General features: G+C 36.7%; 5 protein-coding genes across 6 annotated transcripts; 4 read left to right on the top strand and 1 right to left on the bottom strand.

Moving 5' to 3' along the window:
- Positions 1-74: 74 nt before the first annotated feature.
- On the bottom strand, positions 75-3,040 carry LOC103859509 (vacuolar cation/proton exchanger 2). Its single transcript, XM_009137048.3, has 12 exons — positions 2,733-3,040; positions 2,471-2,576; positions 2,125-2,373; positions 1,982-2,049; positions 1,682-1,907; positions 1,401-1,613; positions 1,186-1,320; positions 973-1,089; positions 845-898; positions 632-748; positions 460-553; positions 75-325 (listed from the first exon to the last, which is right to left on the bottom strand). The coding sequence occupies exons 2-12, from the start codon at positions 2,513-2,515 to the stop codon at positions 315-317; spliced, it is 1,329 nt and encodes a 442-aa protein (XP_009135296.1). The 5' UTR covers positions 2,516-2,576; positions 2,733-3,040; the 3' UTR covers positions 75-314.
- An 8,936-nt stretch (positions 3,041-11,976) lies between these two features.
- Positions 11,977-12,795, top strand: LOC103859508 (chaperone protein dnaJ 11, chloroplastic). Its single transcript, XM_009137047.3, has one exon. The coding sequence runs from the start codon at positions 12,007-12,009 to the stop codon at positions 12,610-12,612; it is 606 nt and encodes a 201-aa protein (XP_009135295.2). The 5' UTR covers positions 11,977-12,006; the 3' UTR covers positions 12,613-12,795.
- Positions 12,796-13,352: 557 nt separating this feature from the next.
- Positions 13,353-16,658, top strand: LOC103859507. The gene has a single exon (XM_033286460.1). It carries the CDS (start codon positions 16,177-16,179, stop codon positions 16,378-16,380), a length of 204 nt encoding a protein of 67 aa, XP_033142351.1. The 5' UTR covers positions 13,353-16,176; the 3' UTR covers positions 16,381-16,658.
- Positions 16,659-17,398: 740 nt separating this feature from the next.
- Positions 17,399-20,426, top strand: LOC103859506 (protein DNA-DAMAGE INDUCIBLE 1). Of its 2 annotated transcripts, none has more exons than XM_009137045.3 (15): positions 17,399-17,604; positions 17,766-17,798; positions 17,927-18,057; positions 18,144-18,255; positions 18,358-18,474; positions 18,566-18,631; positions 18,802-18,864; positions 18,952-18,996; positions 19,102-19,163; positions 19,243-19,336; positions 19,437-19,529; positions 19,606-19,675; positions 19,772-19,842; positions 19,917-19,988; positions 20,078-20,426. In XM_009137045.3, exons 1-15 carry the CDS (start codon positions 17,539-17,541, stop codon positions 20,204-20,206), a joined length of 1,224 nt encoding a protein of 407 aa, XP_009135293.1. In that variant the 5' UTR covers positions 17,399-17,538; the 3' UTR covers positions 20,207-20,426. The 2 variants fall into 2 exon arrangements, with proteins under 2 accessions (XP_009135293.1, XP_009135292.1); XM_009137044.3 differs by having other exon boundaries at positions 18,141-18,255.
- A 244-nt stretch (positions 20,427-20,670) lies between these two features.
- LOC103859505 lies at positions 20,671-22,332 on the top strand. The gene has a single exon (XM_009137043.3). It carries the CDS (start codon positions 21,031-21,033, stop codon positions 21,904-21,906), a length of 876 nt encoding a protein of 291 aa, XP_009135291.1. The 5' UTR covers positions 20,671-21,030; the 3' UTR covers positions 21,907-22,332.
- The last annotated feature ends 111 nt before the right edge of the window (positions 22,333-22,443 follow it).

Raw genomic sequence — 22,443 nt, 5'->3', positions numbered from 1 at the left:
ATGTGTTTAGAACGTACAACGTAAACATAGTGGCTTGTTGGGGTCATAACAAATCAGACCAACGAGACGGCAAGAACACAAGAAACAAATCTTCAATAATCTTCTTATAACAGCGTCGCAAATAATCAAAAACGTGCAACCTTCTAAGTGGCTAAGAAGAGTATACATTTTTTATGGGGGAATGCCAAAAGGAATAAGTTTATGGAAACCACATTAGAATCAGGTTTACATCTCTCCCCAAAACTTTGTGTTCGTGAAATCATCAGCTTGTAATGAAGACCCAACTTGCTTCACACCAGACTCTTCCATAGTATTTATATACCATCTAACCAATACAAAAATAAAAAAATGAACAAGAGATCAGCATGAAAGATTTCATCACACTGTTCTTGTTAGATGCAATGAAGAGAATAAAAAATGCTAATGATTGAACACTACACACTAAATGAACAAACAAACCTTGATGAGGATCTTCGTGTACAAAGAAACTGGCAGCAACTATCAAGTAACAAAGAATGAGCATCAATCCTTTGAAGTAATTCGATGTCCCTTCCTGTGTACATATACAGATCATCAGTCATTGATTTTGATGTCTTGGGGCCACTCCAAAAGGTGGTGAGACTTAACCCACCTGGAGGAAAAAAGCTACAACTATAACGGTTATGAACAGCATCGCCGTCTCAAAAAGCTGGAAATTGAGGTCCATCTGTTCACCCATCATCCATCCAATCACCACACAGAACGGTACCTAACAATACAAACCAGTAACATAGATCATTGAACTAGCTTTGTTGACCAAAGATGATATATACTGCTCTTTGCAAAATGTACTCATGTTACATACCACGAACATGGAGATCTGGATAGAGGAACCAATAGCTACCCCTAATGACAGATCCTGTAGAGGTAAAAGAAGTTTAACAGTGTCTCAAGGCAAACTGAGATGTAAGACTCAAGAACTAATCTGCCTACCAGTTTATCTTTCATAGCAAACATAATAGCTCCTGCATGCTCCGCTGCATTCCCAACGATAGGAAGTAAAATGACACTGATGAAAGCTATCGGTATGTTCCAAGAAACCGATGCACCCTGAAGAAAAACAATTTTGCATAAAGACCATATGGCACAAGTTGAAGTAAGTGTATATAACTCTAGCAGTGGACAAGAAAAGGAACGTTGATTTACCTCTATGGCATCAACAAGATAGCCAGAGAGAAGAGAGACCCAAGCAGTCAAGATTGAGAGCCATATGATAGCTTCCCACTTGGAGATCTCAGGATCTTCATCTTCACCAGAAGCTTCTTCGTTCTGATTTGCTTCCTAGAGTTTACATCATACATCAAGCAAGAAAATAAGTCCAGGTCGAACAGTATAACACAAAAAAATGTTAGAAAACAAACCTCTTCAAGACGGCTATAAGAACTAGACTGGCTCTTCAACTGGAAGAAGAGGTAAGCAGCATAGGCTATAAGCATTATACAGCTGCTGAACCTTGACAGTGCCAGCTCCGATGATCCGGTATGAACCTCACTATGCGTGTAGTAAAGAACAGCAGGGAAGAGTATCCCCATCACAGCCATCAAAAGCAATCCTGAGTTCACAACTGCAATTCCCTGGATGCACAAGTACATGAATATCAAATAAACAAAAACAACAAAGCAGAATACAATGACTTGCTTACTTTGTCAAAGACTTGGTCTTTCTGGTGAAACACTAGCCCACCGCAGAAGAAAGCGCAGCCGAGTACAAGCAGCATGTTAGACAAAATGGATCCTAGCAACGTCTGCTGAACCACACGTATCATTCCATTCTTCAAAGCGAAAATCGATATGATCAGCTCAGTCACATTCCCAAATGTAGCATTTAGAAGGCCTCCAACTGTAGGACCAGTGTAAAAAGCCAGTTGCCTGTTTCGAAAAAAAAAAAAGCACACATAAGTCTCACAAAACAGAATGATGGTAAGGGTAAGTTTGTGGCTTACTCTGTGGCGTATCCTAGACGTTCAGCCAATGGTGTAATGCCTATTAAGCTCAGCAAGAACACCCACCCCTGAACCCAGTCAAACAATCATTTCTTCAGAGACTTCAAAACCACTAGTAGTATTAATGCGCTTAACAATTTTACCTTACTATCTACCATGTAGTGGACCAAGATTGCTAGAGGACCGAAAGGTAACAACAGGTTGAGTTTATTAGATAAAATAACGATCTTGATGCTCTTTATAACGCTGTTCTTTGGCGATTTAGTCGCGTGTTCGTGGAAACTTGGAGAAAGTGAGCCTTGCTCCATCAGAGAAGCTGCTTTAGCTTGTGTGGAATCGTCTTCTTCTCGTCTAAATAGGCTTTTGTGCTCAAGTTCATTAACCGATCCCATCTGTTTACAGTAAATCATCATTTCATTAAGCAGCCCACAACAAGCCAAGGAACTCAGATAAGATATCAAATGAGTATGTATGTTGACGTGGACTTACTTCAACTTGTGCTTCGATAAGAGCCGGCACTTTACAATGACTCATTACCCTCTCGTGGCTACCAAAACATGGACTAAAGGGGATAAACTTTCTTCTTGTATGAGATCTAAGTTGCAAAATCAAACAAGTTGTCTACTTGAGTCAAATCAAACTCGTTCGTTTAAAAGCAACTGCTAAAAACCGCCAATCTATAAGAAACTCGACGAATCCGGAAAAAAATCGAGACTTTGGTGTAAGAAAGAGAGAAAAGAGGAAACTTTACCTTAAAGAGTCAACGAAGGGTCACAAGAAAGCCGACGACTTTGAGGTTTCTTCCTAATATCTTTTTTCTTGTTCTTGGTCTGATCTGGTGAAGAAGTGATTTCAGAACGATGGAATATAATAGAGGAGATTCGTGATCTGGATGTCGGTGTAAGATTATAGAATCCCTTAGATCTCAGATGATGGTGCTAGTTGAAGAGCACGAGCGAGGAAGTTTCCTTCTTCTTTTTTTTCAAAGTTGAAATCTTTTCTTCTATCAGTTTGAAGACGAAAACCTTTTTTTTTTTTTTACTAAAGAAGAAGAAACGTAAAATAATAAGAAGAAGAAGAAGAAGACAGAGATAACGGCGACGTTTTACCTTTTTACGACAGTGGTCCCACTCAATAAATCTCGCATCTTTGTCTTAAAAAAATTACCCGCGAATTTTTTTCTATTTTGGTCAACTGATGGATTAGATATTTGGAAGAGAGCCCATTACGATCATGTAACGGCCCGATATAAAGCCCAACAACAAATAAGTTTCTTTTACTTCTATTAATCCAGGCCTGGGACCGGCTAAGCTTTTGTATATATTAATAAAGACCTAGCCAAGGTATGTAACTGAGTGGTGATGATCCGTTTGCGAATAAGGCTTCGACTCAGGGCGGCCCTCCTATATAAAAAAAAATTAGGGGTCTAAAATTTCTTTTTGGAAGTCTATTTATATATAAATTTTTTTCAAAAAATTTGGGAGTCTATTACGAATGTTTCACTTATCATGCTCCAGGGTCGGTTCTGCTTCGAGTAAAAAGCATCATAATTCACTTGTTTGTTTTAATTGTCTTCTGGCATATATCTGTTTATGATAATTTGATTTATGTAGTTCTGTAATTATTTTATATCTTTGGATTGATAATAAAAATGTTTAGCCGAAAATAATTTTTATTATCAACTCATAGCCTTTTATTAGACCCAAGTTGGCCACATTAGACTGGTGTCGCCTTCATTCCGAAACTATGAGTGTTGTGCAGGTGATACAAGCATCTCATTCTGATATTTAGGTGATCACTGCTAGTTCCGAAACGATGACTCGAGCATGTCTCTTTTAGGATTGGTTTTGGTCTTGTCTTCTGTAACTACGGGGTTAATTATGTGGCTACAGTGATTGGATGCTGGGAAATGGTAGCGTATGAACCAAATGAGTGTTTTTAGGTGATACTTGTATCCTCATCTTCATGTCACATTGTGGTTAAAGCATCTTCTGAGGCACTGTGGTCACAATCTAATTGTATTAAAATTATTTGGTTAATGGAAGGGAACCAGCTAACGTCTTTCTCAAAATAGTATGAATTGGAATTACGCAAACCCGGTTTATAAAGCTTTAGGGCTATTCACCTAACTTTGCTCCAAATATGGATTCAATATTAGAAAAAAAAATAAAAAGATGCCATCCCAGTGGATTATATGGGTTTCTATATATAATCGTATTAATTAAATAATTGTTTTTAAAAGAAAAATAATAATTCGATAAAAATCAATTTTATAAGAAGTTGAGAAGTACTTTTCAGTGAAGCACATGGCCAGGTAGCTTCATACCGAGTTGTCGCTCCATTATACGCATTATACCGAGTTGTTCAGCTACGTTGTTGTTCAATTATTTATCCACAAACATCTTATTTAAAACAAGCCAAACACTAAATATATCTAAGTTAAGCTGCGAATCAACGACTTCGGGCGAATATAATATGAAACTTGTGAAACATTCACAAAGATAGTTGTTGCTATACAGCCAGCAAAACATCCGCATACTAATACACATTAATCTATTATTATCTGGACAAGGACAGCAATTGTATTACAGTTTACAACTAACCAACTCTTGTATAAGGGGCTAAAGGCCTAAAGGGTATAGTTACTTGTGGACTAAGAAGGGCAGTTACTTCAATCAATAACTTACAAATAACCTTCCTCTTGCATAAGGAACTGTGCAGTTACTTGTGGACCTGTGGTTATTTTTGTGGTGATCATTTTCGGTGACAAGTTTTACGATGAGTGGAAAAAGAGTTGAATATTAGTTGATGGTAGTAACAGAAGTATAATTGATTAATTGGCATATTAAAAAGAGGAATCAAGTAACGTAGAGCCAGCGTCTGTGGAACTTGGAGTACACACAAAAAATGACTCCTCAAGTCCTTGAAACAAAGTAGTAGTAGTCCCTACCTTAACTATATAATCAAACAAAGCACCAATATAATCAACCTTATAGGTTAATCATTTTACTATATTTGTAAAAGAATATACACGTTAACTGTTGCTAGTCACTCATCCCACAATTAACTAACAACCCATCCATTACATTTACTACTAAAATATGTAATATGTCAACCACTAAACCATCTTTCAAACTAAACACATATTAAGGAGTGTGTTACGCACATATTCGTATTGTTTTCTAGAAGTCCATATACATATCCCTGGCCTAACCGACACGTCCTTGACAGACACTTTTGTCTCTTTTATCTCTAAACTATTGCGACTATAAATAAATGTATAAACGTAAAAATGCTTCTGCATATATAAACATAAGAAGGCTTCTAGAAAGGCATTGATATTTATTTGACGGTGCGTTTATTTTCCTTAGTTGTAAGGATATTTTAATCTGTGCTCGCACAACCGTTGATCTGATGAGCATGATTTCTTCTTCTAGAAGCACATTATGTTTTTTCGTTTTTGTTTGTTTTGGAAACGAATATATTCTGCAAGTACTTTTATAATCAGTACTGGAGATAACATTTTTTAAATATATTATAGTACTTTATAAACACTAATGTCACATTTAAATTAATGGTTAGAGACTTAGGTTGACTGTTCAAAAACTACATCCTTTAATTTTAAAATCCGATTAAAATTTCACAAAACATGTATAAACAAAGAATAATTATTCTCTTTCTTTTAAACACTTTTTTTGAAACACAGAATAATCAGATAAGTAATAAAAGGGGATATCCTCCTTAACTAGGCTGTCCACGTAAGCCATTTTAATCAACCAATCGGATATACCATTTTTGCCATGTTATTGTGTGTTGCCTCTGTTGGGCTTACCGTGTTTATTTTAAAACAAAACATACTTGATACGAATGGGCCTCAAGCCCAACATATAATAAAAAGTCACGACCACACTATTTCGATCCTCTCTTTCGCATTTCTCAGACCCTAATACCCGAGATGATTTTTGATCCCCTTTGTCGATTCTTCATCCCTTTGCTCTTCCTCTTCTTCGATCCGTTTCGCGATCTGCCCCCTAAACAATCAATACATCCTCCACTTCGTTTTCTCTTTACACTCATTTATGGATTCGTTTTGCTTTTCTCCTCCAGATTTTGTTTATAAATCTCTTAATCCGCCTTTTTCTCCTTCGGATTTTTTTTATACAACTCTTGATCCAAGTCTTATTTCGATTAAGCTTTGTTGCAATGAGTTCCTACGGAAAATCCACCTCTGAAAAACCAAAAGCCGTTGAGTCTGACTCCTCTCCCGGACCGATCAAACCCATCGGAACACCCTATGTCTCATCCGGCCACTCAATAGGCGATCTCCACTCTAAGCGAGCTAAAGGCGAAGCGTCGGTCACCTCCGGTCTGACTAAACTCAGCGGCAAAACCGCTGTCTCTTTCGGCGTCATTATCGGCGAATCTAAATCGAAGAACCCCAATGGTAAGAAACCTTATCGTTTCCTTATGAAATTATAGAGTCCGTTTGATTACCATAAAAATAGAGAGTATGAAGCTATGACGATGAACAAAATGATTATGTAAAAAAAGATAATTTTTATACGACAGAAAATAGAAAAGCATGTGAAATTGTGGATTTTTAGTTCCCTTTTTGATGATGGAAACGTTTGTATTCCTATGCAGATACGATCATTCACAGCTCGAAGACTGGTGTCTCTTCAGGAGTTAGAGGCAAAGCCGCTGTCTCCTCTAGCGTCAGGGGAAAAGCCATTGTCTCTACCGAATTGGTGGCTTTCAAAGATGTTAAATACGGGTCTCATGACGGCGAGCTGAGGTTTCGGTTGATCTATTTTTGGGAAGCTCGGAATGTTGTGTCAAAGGTGCTTCTCGGTCTTGAGATGCTTCTCATCGACCAAGAGGTATAGCCCAAATTCTTGCTTACAGTTTTGTTTAGAAATTGTTCATACAAGATGCTGATAAACATTTTAGATTCAAGCTTACTGTTCTATTATTTTATTTTTTATGAATTTAAAGCAAATGTTTGCTTTTGTTGATAGAACAGTAAATATAATATTGTTGTTGATGCGTTTCAAAGATTTCATGTTTTGCATTTCTGATTTATTTTCTTTACTGATGTAACCAGGAGACTGTCATCCAGGGTTTCATCCCAGCTGGGAGGATAGACACTTATTTGCCACGCTTGAGAGTTGGTGGCCTTTACAGACTCAACAGTTTTTACGGGTCTAACAACAAGACTTTGTATCGTGTTGCGGAACCAAGTTTCACCGTCACATTCTCATCGAGTTCCGTCCTCTCTGATCTAATGGACAGTCCGGTTTGTTTCCCTGAGGACCGGTTCCGGATTCATGGATATGAGGAGTTCGATGCTGCCTGCGACTTGAAAGGGGATCTTTATGGTAAGTTTCCACTATTATATAATGCGTTTAAATCAATCAAGTATGTTCAGGATTCTTTGTCTAGAATAATGGTTTGATCTACACTTACAATTTTTAGGTTTCATTGTTGGGTTTCTGATATATGAAGCATTGAGTATGTTTTTTTATCTTGCAGATTATGTTGGCCATATCAAGCTTGTGAATGGGCAAGTTCTCAGTGATAGTCTCATGCTAGATGATGCCGAGATAGCTTCATCACGCCGCGTCCTACTCCATGTTCAAACACATGAGTAAGCTAATTTGTAATTTTTCATATTCACATGTTGTCTCTCTTAATACACATGTTTTTATGTTATAGTGATCCGGTGATCAAGTTGTACCTATGGGACAAGGTTGCATCGGATTTTAGTGAGAAATTTAAAGCAACTGGAGGAACCGCACGTGTTGTTTTGGTCACTACTCTAAACCCGAAACGATTTGGAGGTCCGTATTAGTAATCTTTTTTTATTGTTTAAGCTGTACATATGATGGTCAAGGAATCTTATCTGCTTAGATTAGCTTTGGTAGTAGAACTGCTTTTGGTATAAATTGGAGCATAATAGCTAAGAGTAACCGATAGGTTCAGAGATAGCAAATAGAGAGATACACATATTTATACATCTCATTTTACATTAAAACTTCTCATATGTATTATAACAATGGATCTGTTATAGGTGCCCTAGCTCTCTCTTCTATGACGCCATCACGCGTATTTTTAGACACTGATGTTCAAGAAACCGAAGAGTATCTCACTTGGTAAGCGTTCTTTATTTAAATTTTGGCTGCTGTTATTCCACGATGTAATTGATGTTTGGACGGTTGCTTCAGGATGAACGCGAACTTAGCTGTTGCCAACAGAGTGAATGCAGACGTTGTTACCAAGACTGAGACAGTGACCATAGGCGATCTCTTTTCCTATATTGATGTGGTCATCAGATCAGCAACTGAACCGGAGGTCAACCCAAAGCCCTACTCAACCAGCCAAGGCGCAAACCAGGACATACGTGCACTAAAAATGCCATATCATACAAAACAGGAGGGTTTAAATCACGAGGCTAATATTTATGGATTCTACACTCAAGAAGAAGTCCAGGCCAATTGGAATTGGGCCAAAATATTCACGGAGCAAGAAGTTATGAATTTTACAACCCAGAGGTTTCTCAGCCGGTCCATCTGCGAGTATCCGACTTTAGAAGGAGATTTAAGCTCAAGTAAGGAGCGGCCTGAAGCAAAGCCCATCATAGGAGTCAAGAGGAGTTTATCAGCTTTCCAGAAAGCCCAAGATCAGGAGAAATGGCCACGGAATTATGAAGTTATGATCCAATCTCCAAAACCGGTCAAACCAGTTCTACACTTGCCTCAATTGGAAGCTAACCGGTTCAATCAGCTTCAAACCAGACATTGGCGACCAGGAGATCATTTAAACCAATCAGGAGATATTCTAGGCATCCAGGAGGAGTTCTACAAGTTCATACCATGCACCAGCAACCATTGGATCAGGAGGATCCTCATTTACTCAAACCTGCCTTATTTGGAGCAAACCGACATTAATGTCCAACAGCTCTTTCCTCTTCAGTTTAGGCACGACCTCAGCACATTCCAAGCAGTCAAGAAGTTTCCCAGGAAGCTTACTTATCCCCTTAAACCATCCAGGTTCAAGAAAAATCAGATTCTTTACTTGGAGCCAAAATCCCACAAAAGGCTCCAACGGCTAGTTTTTGATTTCTTTCTTAGTTTTCGATTTGTCTCCTTTTCTATTTGTTTTAGAACGTTAGGACCTTTGTCTCTGAGCCTTATATAAGCTCCTAGACGTCCATTGTAAAGAGCACCCTTAATCACCAAGTTAATAGAAAGTTTATTCAGTTTTATCAAAGTTGTTCTTTGTATAAAATATCGGTCTTTAGGATTCAAAGAGAGATTCTTTGTTGTCTTATTGATTTCGTGAGTCTAGTTTGTTTGTGCAAATCAAACAAGCTCAGTACACAGATTGAGAGAGTCAATCACTTCGATCCATCATTCCATCAGATTGAGAGATTCAATCAAACCTTCCTCCGCAAATCCACTTCAGTTCATCATCTAATCAAGCTGAGAGTGATACACACCCAGCAGCTTGATTCCATCCTATCCTTTGTTTATTTATCTTGTTTTATTATCATTATCATCATCATCTCATTCGTTTTCATATTTGTTTCTGTTTGCATCATAAAAACTATAAACTCATAAAAATCGGTTCTCTTTGTTTTCAGGTTGAAACCTTGGTTCCACCATTTTTATCAATTCGTGGGTTACCCCCATGTGCCTACAACATATATGAAGCAGGAAGATGCCAAGGTTATACAATATCAATGAATAACGCATTCAATATGATAGTCTTAGTCTCTTATTTGATTGTTTAACATCTTGCAGGTTGCTTGGTTTGAGTGCATAGCAACCATTGCTGATGTTGTGCACGGTTCATCCTGGTATTACATAGGCTGTGGTGGGTGCCACACTAAGGCAACCAAAGGGTCTACCACCCTTATGTGTAGGAAATGTGGGAAAACCGAAATTGTTGGTGATGCACAGTAAGTGACTCAGCTGTACTTATTCTTATACTTTAACGCACTACTTATAACTCTGCACATGCCACAGGTACCTGGCCAAGATATCTGTGCATGATAGTGATGATCAGGCGTCTTTTGTGCTCCTCGGTGATGCTGGACATGAGTTATCCGGACGGAAAGCTTCAGAGTTGGTTGCGAGTTATTTCGAGGTAATTACAAACCTGTGTGATTCTGTTATTTGAAACTGTATTCTCCAAGATAGCTAGATATATATAGTGACAATTTTTAATGTATATTAGGCTAATGAGAATGTAAAAGATGATCACTTGGTTCCGGTACCTCAGGCTCTTATCGATACCATTGGGCAGACTCGCAAATTCATTGTGAAGGTATCAAATCACAATTTAACAGGCAAGACTCAAGCTTTGACTGTGACAAAGGTTCTCCCCCTAGAAGTTCAAGAAGTTGAAGGCGCTTTAGAAGGAACTTTACAGAAAGGAGTTGCTGATGGTAATCCTTCCACATGCGTTGGAATAGTGAAGAGGGCTGCTAATAATGTTGTGGCAGAAGATCCCAAGCGAGCCAGATGTGGCTAGGATGTGTTGAATAGCGGTTTTATGGTTACTAAAGCTCCATGCTTTGCTTTTTTTTAATCTCAAACTTTGTTTTTCCATCTTTAAACTACCTTTCTTACATTCTATGTTGTCTTTGCTTAATGTTTTTACTTTAAGTTTGATGTTTGAACATCTTAGTTTTGTTGGATTTGAAGGTTTCACTAATTTCTTTGTTTGAAGTCTTGCATTGTATATTTACAAATGCATTCACCAATAGTTTTTTTTTGAAAAACATAAACGACATTATTGACTTATTGCTATAATTAATTTATTACCAAATCGTAACCAATAATAACATTAGATTTCCAACTTCCTCATAGCGTGAAAAGTCTTTCAAAAAATACAACAAAGAGATATTTCAAACCTTCTTCGCTACACGTTCGACACCGCTCCTTACTCACTATCAAAGTATTTTATATTACACACTTTTGTATCTTTATCACCTCTTTTCTAATACCACCTTGACTAAAAAGTCAGCCCTGTTTTGAAAGTGATTATATAGGATCACAATTCTCTTTTATAACTTGCATGATGATAGAAATAACATCTAATATTATGAATACATTACCCAAATTTTATAAATGATTCGAAATTTTTTCTGAAATTTAAAAAGACATAATCCGCGCGTAGCGCGGACAAAGGATCTAGTTATTCTCTAATTATGATAATACGAATGATAAGTATACAGCTCTATCTGAGTATCATCATTTCAATCTTACTGAAGCTGAGCCGAGACGATAAAGAGATTCTAGAAGGCCAATCTTTTGAACTGGAAGACACGTCATCGTACCATCGAAGTCTAATAAAAGTAAATACTCGTATAATATTATTATTCAGCAATTAAAGTAGGGTAATTGTCAATAATAGCACCTTTTGAAGTTTATGTCTCAAAAATAGCACTAGAAGGAGAAAGTCACAAAAATGACATTCATTAAAGGGTAAAATATCCCTAATACCCTTGGTTTAAAATTAAATAAACAAACAAAAATAAATAAAAATAAATAAAATAAAAATAAAAAAAATAAAAATAAAAAATAAAAAAAATATTTTTTTTTTATAGTTTCAGATTATATGTTTTCAGATTCGAAATTTTTATAAAAAAATTTTTGAAATTTTTTTTTTGAAATTTTTTTTATTTTTTTTCAAATTTTCTTTTTATAATTTAAAAATACTTTTTGAAACTGTTTTTAAAATTTTTATTTTTTATTTTAGTATTTATTTTTTATAAAATTTTAAATCCTAATTCCAAAACCCCACCCCTTAACTCTAAATCCTAAGGTTTGGATTAATTAATCCAAGGGGTATAAGTGTATATTTACCTCTTTAATGAAACTTATTTTTGTGACTTTGAGCTTTGAGTGCTACTTTGGGAACAAAAACTTGGTTTAGTGTTATTCTAGTCTTTTTCTCATTAAAGTATTAGGAAAATAATGAATATTCTAAATTACCAAAACTTTTGGACTCTATAAATAATGGTCATTTCACAATCCCTCTCCTCTTGTGTGATTCATATCTGCTTCTCAGACGAACTCTCTCTGCTTAATCCAAATTTTAACGCGTTCTTTCGAATTCGCCCCTCCAATTTTAATTTAATTACGCAAATGTCCGGAACTCTAATCTACTCCGCCGTTAACTCCCTTCGATCCTCGCCGGGAAATAGCCTTCCTCAACCGAAGCCAACCAGACTCCACAACGTTAACGCGCGGTTTCCCACCGGAGCTACGTCGTTTAGAGCTTCGGCAGCGCAGACTCTCAACGCCGAACCAGCCGTAACGGAATCCGTTCGTCGGCGAGCGTCGAACCTCTACGAACTGCTGAGAGTCGACGAAACGGCGTCGTTGACGGAGATTAAGACGGCGTACCGGAGCTTAGCTAAGGTTCACCATCCGGACGCGTCGTCGGAATCGGACGGACGAGATTTCATGGAGATTCACAAAGCGTACGCGACGCTGGCGGATCCGACGACGAGAGCGATCTACGATTCGACGCTGGGAGCACGAGGGAGACGAGTGCACGCTGGAGCTACGGGTCGGGTTTACCCGACGACCCGGAGATGGGAGACGGATCAGTGTTGGTAGTTTCAGTCTTTAGGTTTCCGATTACTTTTTTTTACTCTATTTCCCCCTTTCATTATTTTTTCAACTAAGGGGTAAATAAGTTTTTTTTACCACAGATGGTTAATGAATAGAGAGATGTACATTTTTTCTGATCTATAACAAAATCAAAAAGTGAAAACAGAAACAAAATGAAGTTTTAATTTACAGTTTATGCATATCTTTGGAATTGTACTTATATTCAGTTTATCAGTCACAGTCTTGTAACTTGTAAGCTTTCTAGTTAACAAGTTCCACTGATCTCCTCTTTTAAACTTGGTCTTTATAGATACTATGCTTTTGCATTCTATAATGATGCATTTCACAATGGAATATTTAATAAATTTTTGAGGAACCTTTTATTACAGTCAAACTCCAAACACTGGCTTGGTTTTTTACCTACCGATATTCTTGAGTACGTACAACCAGATTTTAATTTTTAAAGGAAAAAAGGAAATACAAAATTAAAACAAAAAATGAAAAGATAAATCAAAATCTAATAGAACTAGAGATACCAAATAAGAGTAGAGATTGCTTATCAATGAACAAGACGAGAGATTGTGAGTTTACAAAAAAAAAAAAAAGACGAGAGATTGTGTATTATTTCAGCTCATAATCATGGAGTTGATGATGGCTTTGATCTCAGGATCAGTTACTACTTACTACAACTTACAATGTTGCAAGTATTCCTTTAGTCTTAACCGTGAACTTTAGTGTTACCTTGATTTGGAACTTGATTGGTTGAGACTATATGTTTATCTTTTTTTCTTTATCATATAGAGGATTTATTCAACCTAAAAATTAGAAGTAATTGTGTTAAAATGATAAAATTTTCTATTGTTTAAACATTTATTTTAAAAAGTTATTGAATTTGAGGGCTATAGCTAGTGGTTGTAAAGTATTTCGATGAAATTTTTTAGTTAAAAACATAAAGTCCAAATCTCATAAAAATTTAGATGGATATTGAAGTGTTCTAACCAAAAATCATAATAACCTTTTTAATTGACTCAAAATCATCTTAAAACTCATAAAATCAAATCATTTCAAATTATCTCAAATACATAATTCAATACATTAGTATTTGCTATTGTTTTAGAGTTAATTGTTGTAATAATTTCTTTTAAGAAATCAAAACAATCAATATGAAGATGTAACAAATTTAATTGGAATCTATTTCCAAAACAAATACTGGAAAACTTAAATTTAAACAATTAAACGATATGTTCTTGCAAATGCTAGTGTTAATAAATTATGATAGGAAATTGCTAGCTCGGGCACACTCACCATTACATTGTGAAGCCAAGCTTCAAGCAAGGTAAATGTGTAACATTTTCGCTAAAATCCCACAAATGCAAGCTTATAGACAAACTTTTTTCATTGCTGAACAGAAGCAACTTACTGTGCGGAAGTTATTGAAAAGGAAAAACAAAACTCCTAAAAAATTATTGCTTTCACCTCTTTTGTGTTCCTAGGAGTCCCCGAACGGCTTCCCACAAATTATTTTGTCTAGTTAGCTTGAACTGTTTCTAGCTAGTGTCTATTATTCTGTTTAGGTCTTGCTCGATTAATATGTGTGGATTTTGTTTTGGAAATTGAATATTACTTATGATCAGTGTACTACTTATGTTAATGTTTTCGAATTGTGGAGAATCTCACAACATTAGGACGCCTCCTTTCCTTGTAGAATACTACACATCAAGATTGAACTTGCTTTCAGAACGTGACAAAAACAGAGTTATGAACAATCAGAAACTCCAAAAAACAAAACACCAAAAACATAGTATGAAGAACAGAGCAAAACATAAAACACAGTCGAATGTTAACCCAGTTACACCCGCTAACGAGGGTGTTAGTCTGGGCTGAGAACCTCTTCCCGGGATCCAGCAGATATTATAGATTACAAGAGAGTTTAAACTTCAAACATTTTACAATACTTATCTTGCTTACGTGTTTCTCTTAATTTCTCAAGAACATGAAACGATCTCTCTACTTTCTCTCACATCTATCTTTCTATACAATGTCATATATATATATATATATATGACACTCGCTTGACCTAATGCACTTTGGGATGCTTTAGTAAAGCACACTTCTCTTCCCTACGGTTCATTAAAGACTCAACCTTATATGCTTGTTCAATAGTCGACAAACCATAGGTTGCCTTTGCTTTATTAGATCTGAACCAAACGGCTTACTCTTGTGTTCATGCAATCCTATTTGTCATGTGAGTTATCCTTAACATCTTTAGCCTTCCTTTCGACGTCTAAACAAGTCCCTGAACTTTGATCTTTTTACTAAATATCCCAACACAAATAATAAATACCTTTTTGATGAGAACTCAATACTTTAAATGTAAATTTCACCACTGAATCTCAAATCAACTGAGTCGAAGCTTCTCACAAAATATTAGCAAGATCAAACACTGTTTAAGGATTTTAACCAGTTATTTACATCTTATTTTCTGCCAATTTTGAATAAGAGGGAAAGTAGGCAATCTGAGTCAATGTGAGGTTAGATTTACTCATTTGTTTCTCCACTATGATATTTTATTTTGTTGATTTTCATTTGTTTTGTTGTTTTTTCAAGCAATAATAACAATTAATGTATGGTAAAGACTAATGTTGGATAGAAGCAATGGCAAGTATGTGTCATGTCAACTATATTTTTCATCGGTAGCCGATGTATTTCAAAAAAAAAGAAATTTTGCATTAGATATTTGCTTTTGCAACAACGTAATATTCAATTCATGAAGTAAATGTGTGTGTATTTCTATATTTATTTTAGTTATCATTAACACGCTCTTTGGAACTAAGATTATGATTAATCCGAGCTCTTAGGATGAGATTTTTAGCTTCAGCTAAGAACTGTTTCTTAACTTTTAATTAAAAAAAATTAAGAATCTATTTAAGAGATATAAAAACCGGTTCTTAGCCGAAAAATGTAAAAAAAAAAAAAAAGTCAAATCATAAGTTAAAAACTCCAAATTAATTATTGTCACTACATTTTGGAGACCTTTTGCTTTTTCTTCATGAGTTAAAATTGAAACGGGAGCATTAACTTGATAACTAAAAGTTATTGGGTGAAACGTATATATAGTAAAATATGAGGATGGGGAAACCGTACGATATGATATTTTACGCAGTGTTATGTTGGCCCCTGGTGGTGTTTTATTAGGCCTGAATCATTAATAGGCATATACACTTAGCCCAATAGAGACTCATAGTCAAACTAGCTAATGATAGAGCATTAGAGCAAGGAAACGGTTGTCAAAATACTGTTAGGATTGGGATTAGCGTTGCTTTAAAAGGCAAGAAATAGGTGTAACGTCTACACGCATGCACTATCTCTCTCCTTTTCATCTCCCACTACATTTATCTTCTCTCTCTCTGTCTCCACGTTTCTCGCCAACAAAACCAACAAACAGACTCCCTCTCTCTCTCACACATCTTATATTATTAACCTAATTAAATCGAAGACGAATCTCTGAATCTCCGGCGACATATTTCAAACAAAGCTCGAGCACCGGAGGAAGAAGAACAAAAAAAGAATATGTGTTGTGGACGGGTTTGCATGCTGTGCACGTGTTTGCTTTTGGTTGTGATCGCGATTGGGTTTTTATTCGGATTCGGAGTGTTCAAGGATGGTTTCCACAAGATCCAAGAGACCGTCCATCTCGAATGCGATCCGAGGTTCGGCTGCGGCGGGGACGTTGGGCGTCGCGGTTATGGTTTCCCAGCTCCCTCCGGTCATTAACTAGCTGTCTGTCTCCTCGTATTAAACTCTTTTGAAACCAGCGTCATTGTCTTTGAATGTGTTCGGTTCGGTCGGATTTGGATATCTATCGATTATTAGGATTTAGTTTTTTTTTTTCGTTGTTGTTTTAAATTTTCTTCCATAATATGTTACCCGTTACATTGATTCTTCTTTTTGTATTCTAATGTTTCGTCAATCGTCACTCATCAGGTTTAGCTTTGTTATTATCATTGTTTGTTTTTTTATATTTAGATATACAATTTGATCAAATTACTTTACGTAATGTCTATTATTGAAGCCAGTGTAAAAAAAAACGTCTATTATTCCTTTTAGTTTAATGCAGTTCGCAGCTTTTAAGCAAAAAAGTTTAAACCATATTCTATTCCAGATAACCCCCAATAAAAGATGCCTATTGCAAATCCTATTAGGAAAAAAAATCCATGAGAGAAAATAAAAAGAACAAACAATTACTATTCTTATCTACAGTATAAGTAATCTGCTCATAGATAACAAGACTAGAGATAATCTCAGTACTGGGTAAAACCTCTTCTTAATCCTAATAATATAAAATTTTTAATCTACTAATCAGGTACGTATGTGCGCGTTGATTACTCAAAAAAAGAAAGTTGGTAAAACATGTTTAGTAAGTAAGAAGTTCACTAATAAAAGTGGATTAGTATGACCATGACTAATCCTAGTTTTTTAACTGAGATTCTTAGCTTCGGCTAAGAGACTGTTCTTAGCTTTTCTTAGATTTTAACTAAGAAAAGTTAAGAACCGTCTTTTAAATAAGAGATATAAGAGTTGTTTTTTAGCTTAAAAAAAAATAAAAAAATATCAAATCAAGAGTTAAAAATCCCGGCTAAGAAACCGGGGTTAATCGTGTATACTATCCAATGTCAAATCGGGTCGATGCCTTGAAACCAACAAAAAGAATTAAAACGATCCAGGGGTAATACCGGCTTTTAACGAGAGCCATGGCCCATTGGGTCCGTTTAACAACCAAACCATCCCAGTTAGAGCTTCTCTCTGAAAGAGCGGGTTTAGGAATATGGTTTGACTTTGAGTTCTCTCCTACAAGGAAGAGTTAAGGAAAGCCAAGTTGAGAAGTCAGAGAGATACCAAAGAGAGAAGACTGAGAAGACGATTGATTACAAGATGAGGATCACTGTCATGACCACCGGTGAACAAATCATCACTCTCGACGTCGATTCCCATGAATCCGTAAGTTCCTTTCCTCCCCACTCAAAAAGCCCTAACTTTCCTGATTCTTCGCTTCTCACAATCACAATGTAGTCTACTACTTCCCCTAATTGATCGATCGAGATTCATGGGTTTGATCTAACTTACTCCTTTGGTCACTCCACGTTTTTGTTTTCTCGTAGGTTGAGAATGTTAAAGCCTTGCTCGAAGTTGAGGTAAGAGGGATCTTCAGATCTCTTTTCTCTTTTGGTTTTGTGAGAACTAAGTTCGAAGCAGTTTGAATTCTACTTAAAGCTTCGATCTTTAAGCTTAAACTACTCTTTGTTTTTGCATCAATGAGCAGGCGAATGTTCCCATTCAGCAGCAGCAGCTCTTGTACAACGGAAACGAGATGAGGAACTCAGATAAATTGAGTGCCTTGGGTGTTAAGGATGATGATTTGTTGATGATGATGGTTTCCAATGCCTCATCTGGGTATGACCTCTTTCTGCTACTCTATTTCGATAGTTTTGGATTTGAGCTATTGATCATGGTTTGTCTTTACTTGCTTTGTTCAGTAGTAGTGCGGCAAGGAGTGATTTGGGGATGAATCCTGATGGGTCAGCTTTGAATCCTGCAGCCTTTCAACAGCACATTCGGGGTGATGCTAATCTTATGGGACAGTTATTTCAGGTGTGAAGTGATGGTGACTAGACCTTTTTCTTGGAAGTTGGAACTTTGGTATTATTCCTGGTCTTCCGTTTTATGACTCTGATTTGATGTTGTGAATTGTAGACAGATCCTGAGCTTGCGCAAGTGATTACTGGGAGCGATTTGAATAAGTTACAGGATGTTCTGCGCTCAAGGCATCAGCAGCGATCTGTAGTACAGCGTCAGAAGGAGGAGGAGCTCGTAAGCCTTTTTTCGCTTTGAAAGAGTTGATAGATTCTCAGTTATATCTACCACTATTGAAGAATTTTGCTTATGTATACTCCCCTTGCAGGCTCTTCTGTATGCTGACCCTTTTGATGTTGAAGCACAGAAGAAAATCGAAGCTGCAATCCGACAGGTTAGTTGTTCTTACTTAAGTTACATGTACTGAACTGTATTATGTCTTTTGTGATTCCTTGATGCAAACATTCACTTAAGTTTGGTTGGTGTGTTATTCTAATTAATTAGCTTGTTATCTTGTCGTGTCATTTCTGACTTTTGGTGTGCTATCTTGATACTTTTGAGCAGAAAGGAATCGATGAGAACTGGGAAGCTGCCCTAGAACATAACCCTGAAGGTTTTGCCAGAGTGGTATGTATCTCGTCTTTTAGTTTATGCTTTCCTTAACTTGAACTTTCTTGTACACAGACTTGAGCTTTCCTTTTCTCACTTCCTTAGATAATGCTGTATGTGGATATGGAGGTCAATGGGGTTCCTCTGAAGGTAAAAAATTAATCAGAACATAACCTCTTTTTGGTTGACTCTCTGTTATTGAACACTCCGTAGATCATATGTATGTTCTAAACCTATATTTGACACCATCTCCAGGCTTTTGTTGATAGTGGTGCACAATCGACAATTATATCCAAGAGTTGTGCTGAGAGATGCGGGTAACTCTTACACTTTTTTAAGGTTTTGGTACATGTTTGAATATAGAATGATGGAATAACTCATGAGTCTTACTTTCAGGTTGCTGAGACTCATGGATCAACGGTATAAAGGTATTGCTCAGGGTGTTGGCCAAACAGAGATATTAGGCCGCATCCATGTCGCTCCAATCAAGGTAAGCACCGCAAAAGACAGTTTCCCTTACACAATGATGTTGATCCCGTTTGTGTTGTTATGATTTTTGCAAAAGAAATTGAAAGTCATGTAACTTGCAGATTGGGAATAACTTTTATCCGTGTTCATTCGTGGTGCTGGACTCACCTAACATGGAGTTCCTTTTTGGCCTGGATATGTTGCGTAAGCATCAGGTAAAACATCTTCATCATTTGATTTTGCATTTAGTTTATGTGTTTCAACCAAATGGTAAACCGTTTCTCTGTGTAGTGCACTATTGATTTGAAGGATAACGTCCTGACTGTTGGAGGAGGAGAGGTCTCTGTTCCTTTTTTGCAAGGTTAGTTCTCTACCACCATCTGAATTTGAACTTCTTGCATGTTCGTTACCTTTGTTTTCAATTAACCTGACAAATAGAAAACCGCACTTCCTTCAGAGAAAGACCTCCCTTCTAGATTCTTGGATGAAGAACGTGTTCCGAATCAAGCTTCTAGCTCTGGAGCAGCGGTAAGAAATTTTGCATTTGTCTATTATCTTTGTGGAAAGTAAGTTCTTATGAACAAGTTGTTTTGGTCCTATAGGTTCCTTCTGGGTTCACAGAGAAGAAGAGTAACACAGTTGCAAGCCCAGCGAGTCAACCTTCAAGATCAGAGGTAAAAAATATGTGTTCAAAGTCTTAGACTCACTTCTTTCTATATTCCTTTTCTGTCTCCCTTAATGATTTCATCATGTAAACCCACAGGGACCTGAGTTTGAAGCCAAGATTGCAAAGCTTGTGGAGTTAGGCTTCTCCAGAGAAGCAGTGGTACAAGCTCTGAGATTGTTTGAAGGAAACGAAGAACAAGCTGCTGGGTTTCTCTTTGGCGGCTGAAGATTTAAACAATAATCATTTGGTCAACATTTACCAAATGCCAACAAACTGTGATTTAAAGAGACTCTTTTTTTTTTCATTTGCCCTTTTTTGTATTTTAATAGCTCTTCTTTACAGAACATAGGAATGGTGTCTTCAAGACATCTCTCATGTTGTTGTTGATGCTATTGAGTAAGACTCAGGGTTTTATAGAAATGGAATTGTGTTTGATTTATCATTCCTTAGAGATCGTAAGTAACTCTGCTTACACTTCTTTCATTCATGCTTGTGTTCTTGTTGCTCTGTTGACGTCTCTAGATCTCAAGTACTGAAGTCAATCAAGAAACTTTGTGCTTTACGCTACAAATACAAGTGAATTCTCGAACAAAAACCAAGTTGGAATGTTTGCTTCAATAACTAGACTATCATATAAACCAAAAATAATTATCTTCCTGAGGTCATATTTACCCTCTAGATTGTGTGCTTAAACTGATTTAAGCACAATAGATAGGTTGATTAATAGAATATTCTCTTTATAACATCTCTGCTTATGTTACTAAAGATAGGTAAGGTCACAAGCTATTTGTGGTTATGACTCCGGAAGATCTAAACTTAGAAACTTTCTCTAGAAAGAAGCCTATCTATTCATAACAAATCACAAAGAAACAAAAAAAAAAAGAAAGATTTGTTTAGTTCGTTTCACCAAACATATTCAGGTCATTAAAAAAAAAACCTTTCTCAATTCTCAAAGCTCTCAAGAATGAACATGGGACCAAACCTCTAGCTTTTCAGGCATTAAGGTTCAAGAAACAACAACAACAACACATAAGAGTTTCCTCCAAAAAATGATTAACCAATTCAGCTCTGTCTCATTACTCTACGCCATCGAGATCGCAGACGCTACGCAAAACATAGACTTCACATGGTCAAGAACCATCTCTTCACATTCCTTAACCATCAAAACAGAGAATATCAAGAACGAAGAACATGACCATCATCATCAACAGGTGAAGATAGATCTCGCAGGCTCTTCCTTTTGGGGTAAGAAAGGTCTAAAGAGCTTAGAAGCTAACCACACAAAGGTCGATGTATACTGGGACTTTCGTAAAGCCAAGTTCTCAACCTTCCCTGAACCTTCTTCAGGCTTCTACGTCTCCCTCGTGTCCCAAAACGCTGTAGTTTTAACGATAGGAGACTTAAAGAACGAGGCTATGCAAAGAACCAAGAAAAAACCCTCGGCTACAGAAGCTGCCTTGGTCTCCAAGCAAGAGCACGTTCACGGGAAACGTGTGTTTTACACAAGGACAGCGTTTGGTGGTGAGTCGTCAAGACGCGAGAACGAGGTGGTGATAGAGACTTCTCTCTCTGGTCCTAACGATCCTGAGATGTTTATCACCGTTGACGGTGTGCCGGCGATAAGGATCATGAACTTGAACTGGAGGTTTAGAGGGAATGAAGTTGTGACTGTGAGTGATGGTGTTTCTGTTGAGATCTTTTGGGACGTTCATGATTGGTTGTTTGAAACGTCTGGATCGTCTAGTGGGTTGTTTGTTTTTAAGCCTAAGGTTGGAGATGAATCTAGAACTCTTAGCTTCAATGGTGGGTATGATGGTGAGAATGATGATGGTAATAGTGGTGGTGATAATGATAATTGTGATGATGGTGGTGATGGTGATGAGTCGCCAAAGTATTGCCATGTTTTGTATGCTGTGAAAGTTTGATTCAGCGTTTTGTGTAATTTTCTTTTATGTAATTTGAATATTTAGGAGATTCATGTATTTTTTATTTTGTGTGTGGACATTCCATGTATATGATGTGTAAAGAAGACTGGCAGACTCAGAGGCTTTTAAGATGCTATGGACAAAAAATAATGATGTTCTAGACCAAAAGCAACAACAGATGCATTGTGTCAAGCCCAAGATGTGGAGCATCTTCTTGGTAAAGAGCAAGCTCCTGCATTGGATGCATCAGATAAGCACAAGGATAGTTGAGCTGCCAAATTCATTTCAATTCTTAGATTTCGAGTGTGTCACCTGATGATACCATGTGTTCTAGCCATTAGGGTTTTGGCTTATATGTATAAATACAATGTTAGCACCATTGTAAAAAAAGAGATAAGCGATAAGAAATGAAAGAATATTCATTGACTTGATCATTATTATTTTCTACAGTTCATCTTTGCCAACATATAATTCTTAAATGAATTTTAAGATTGTTAATTACTTACAATCAAATTTCTTGGTGAGAGTAACAATATT

The sequence above is a fragment of the Brassica rapa genome, chromosome A03 (genome assembly GCF_000309985.2).
Source record: "Brassica rapa cultivar Chiifu-401-42 chromosome A03, CAAS_Brap_v3.01, whole genome shotgun sequence".
Taxonomy (NCBI): Eukaryota; Viridiplantae; Streptophyta; class Magnoliopsida; order Brassicales; family Brassicaceae; genus Brassica; species Brassica rapa.
Note: the sequence above shows the minus strand (reverse complement) of the source record. Positions and strands in the feature narration are given on the sequence as shown.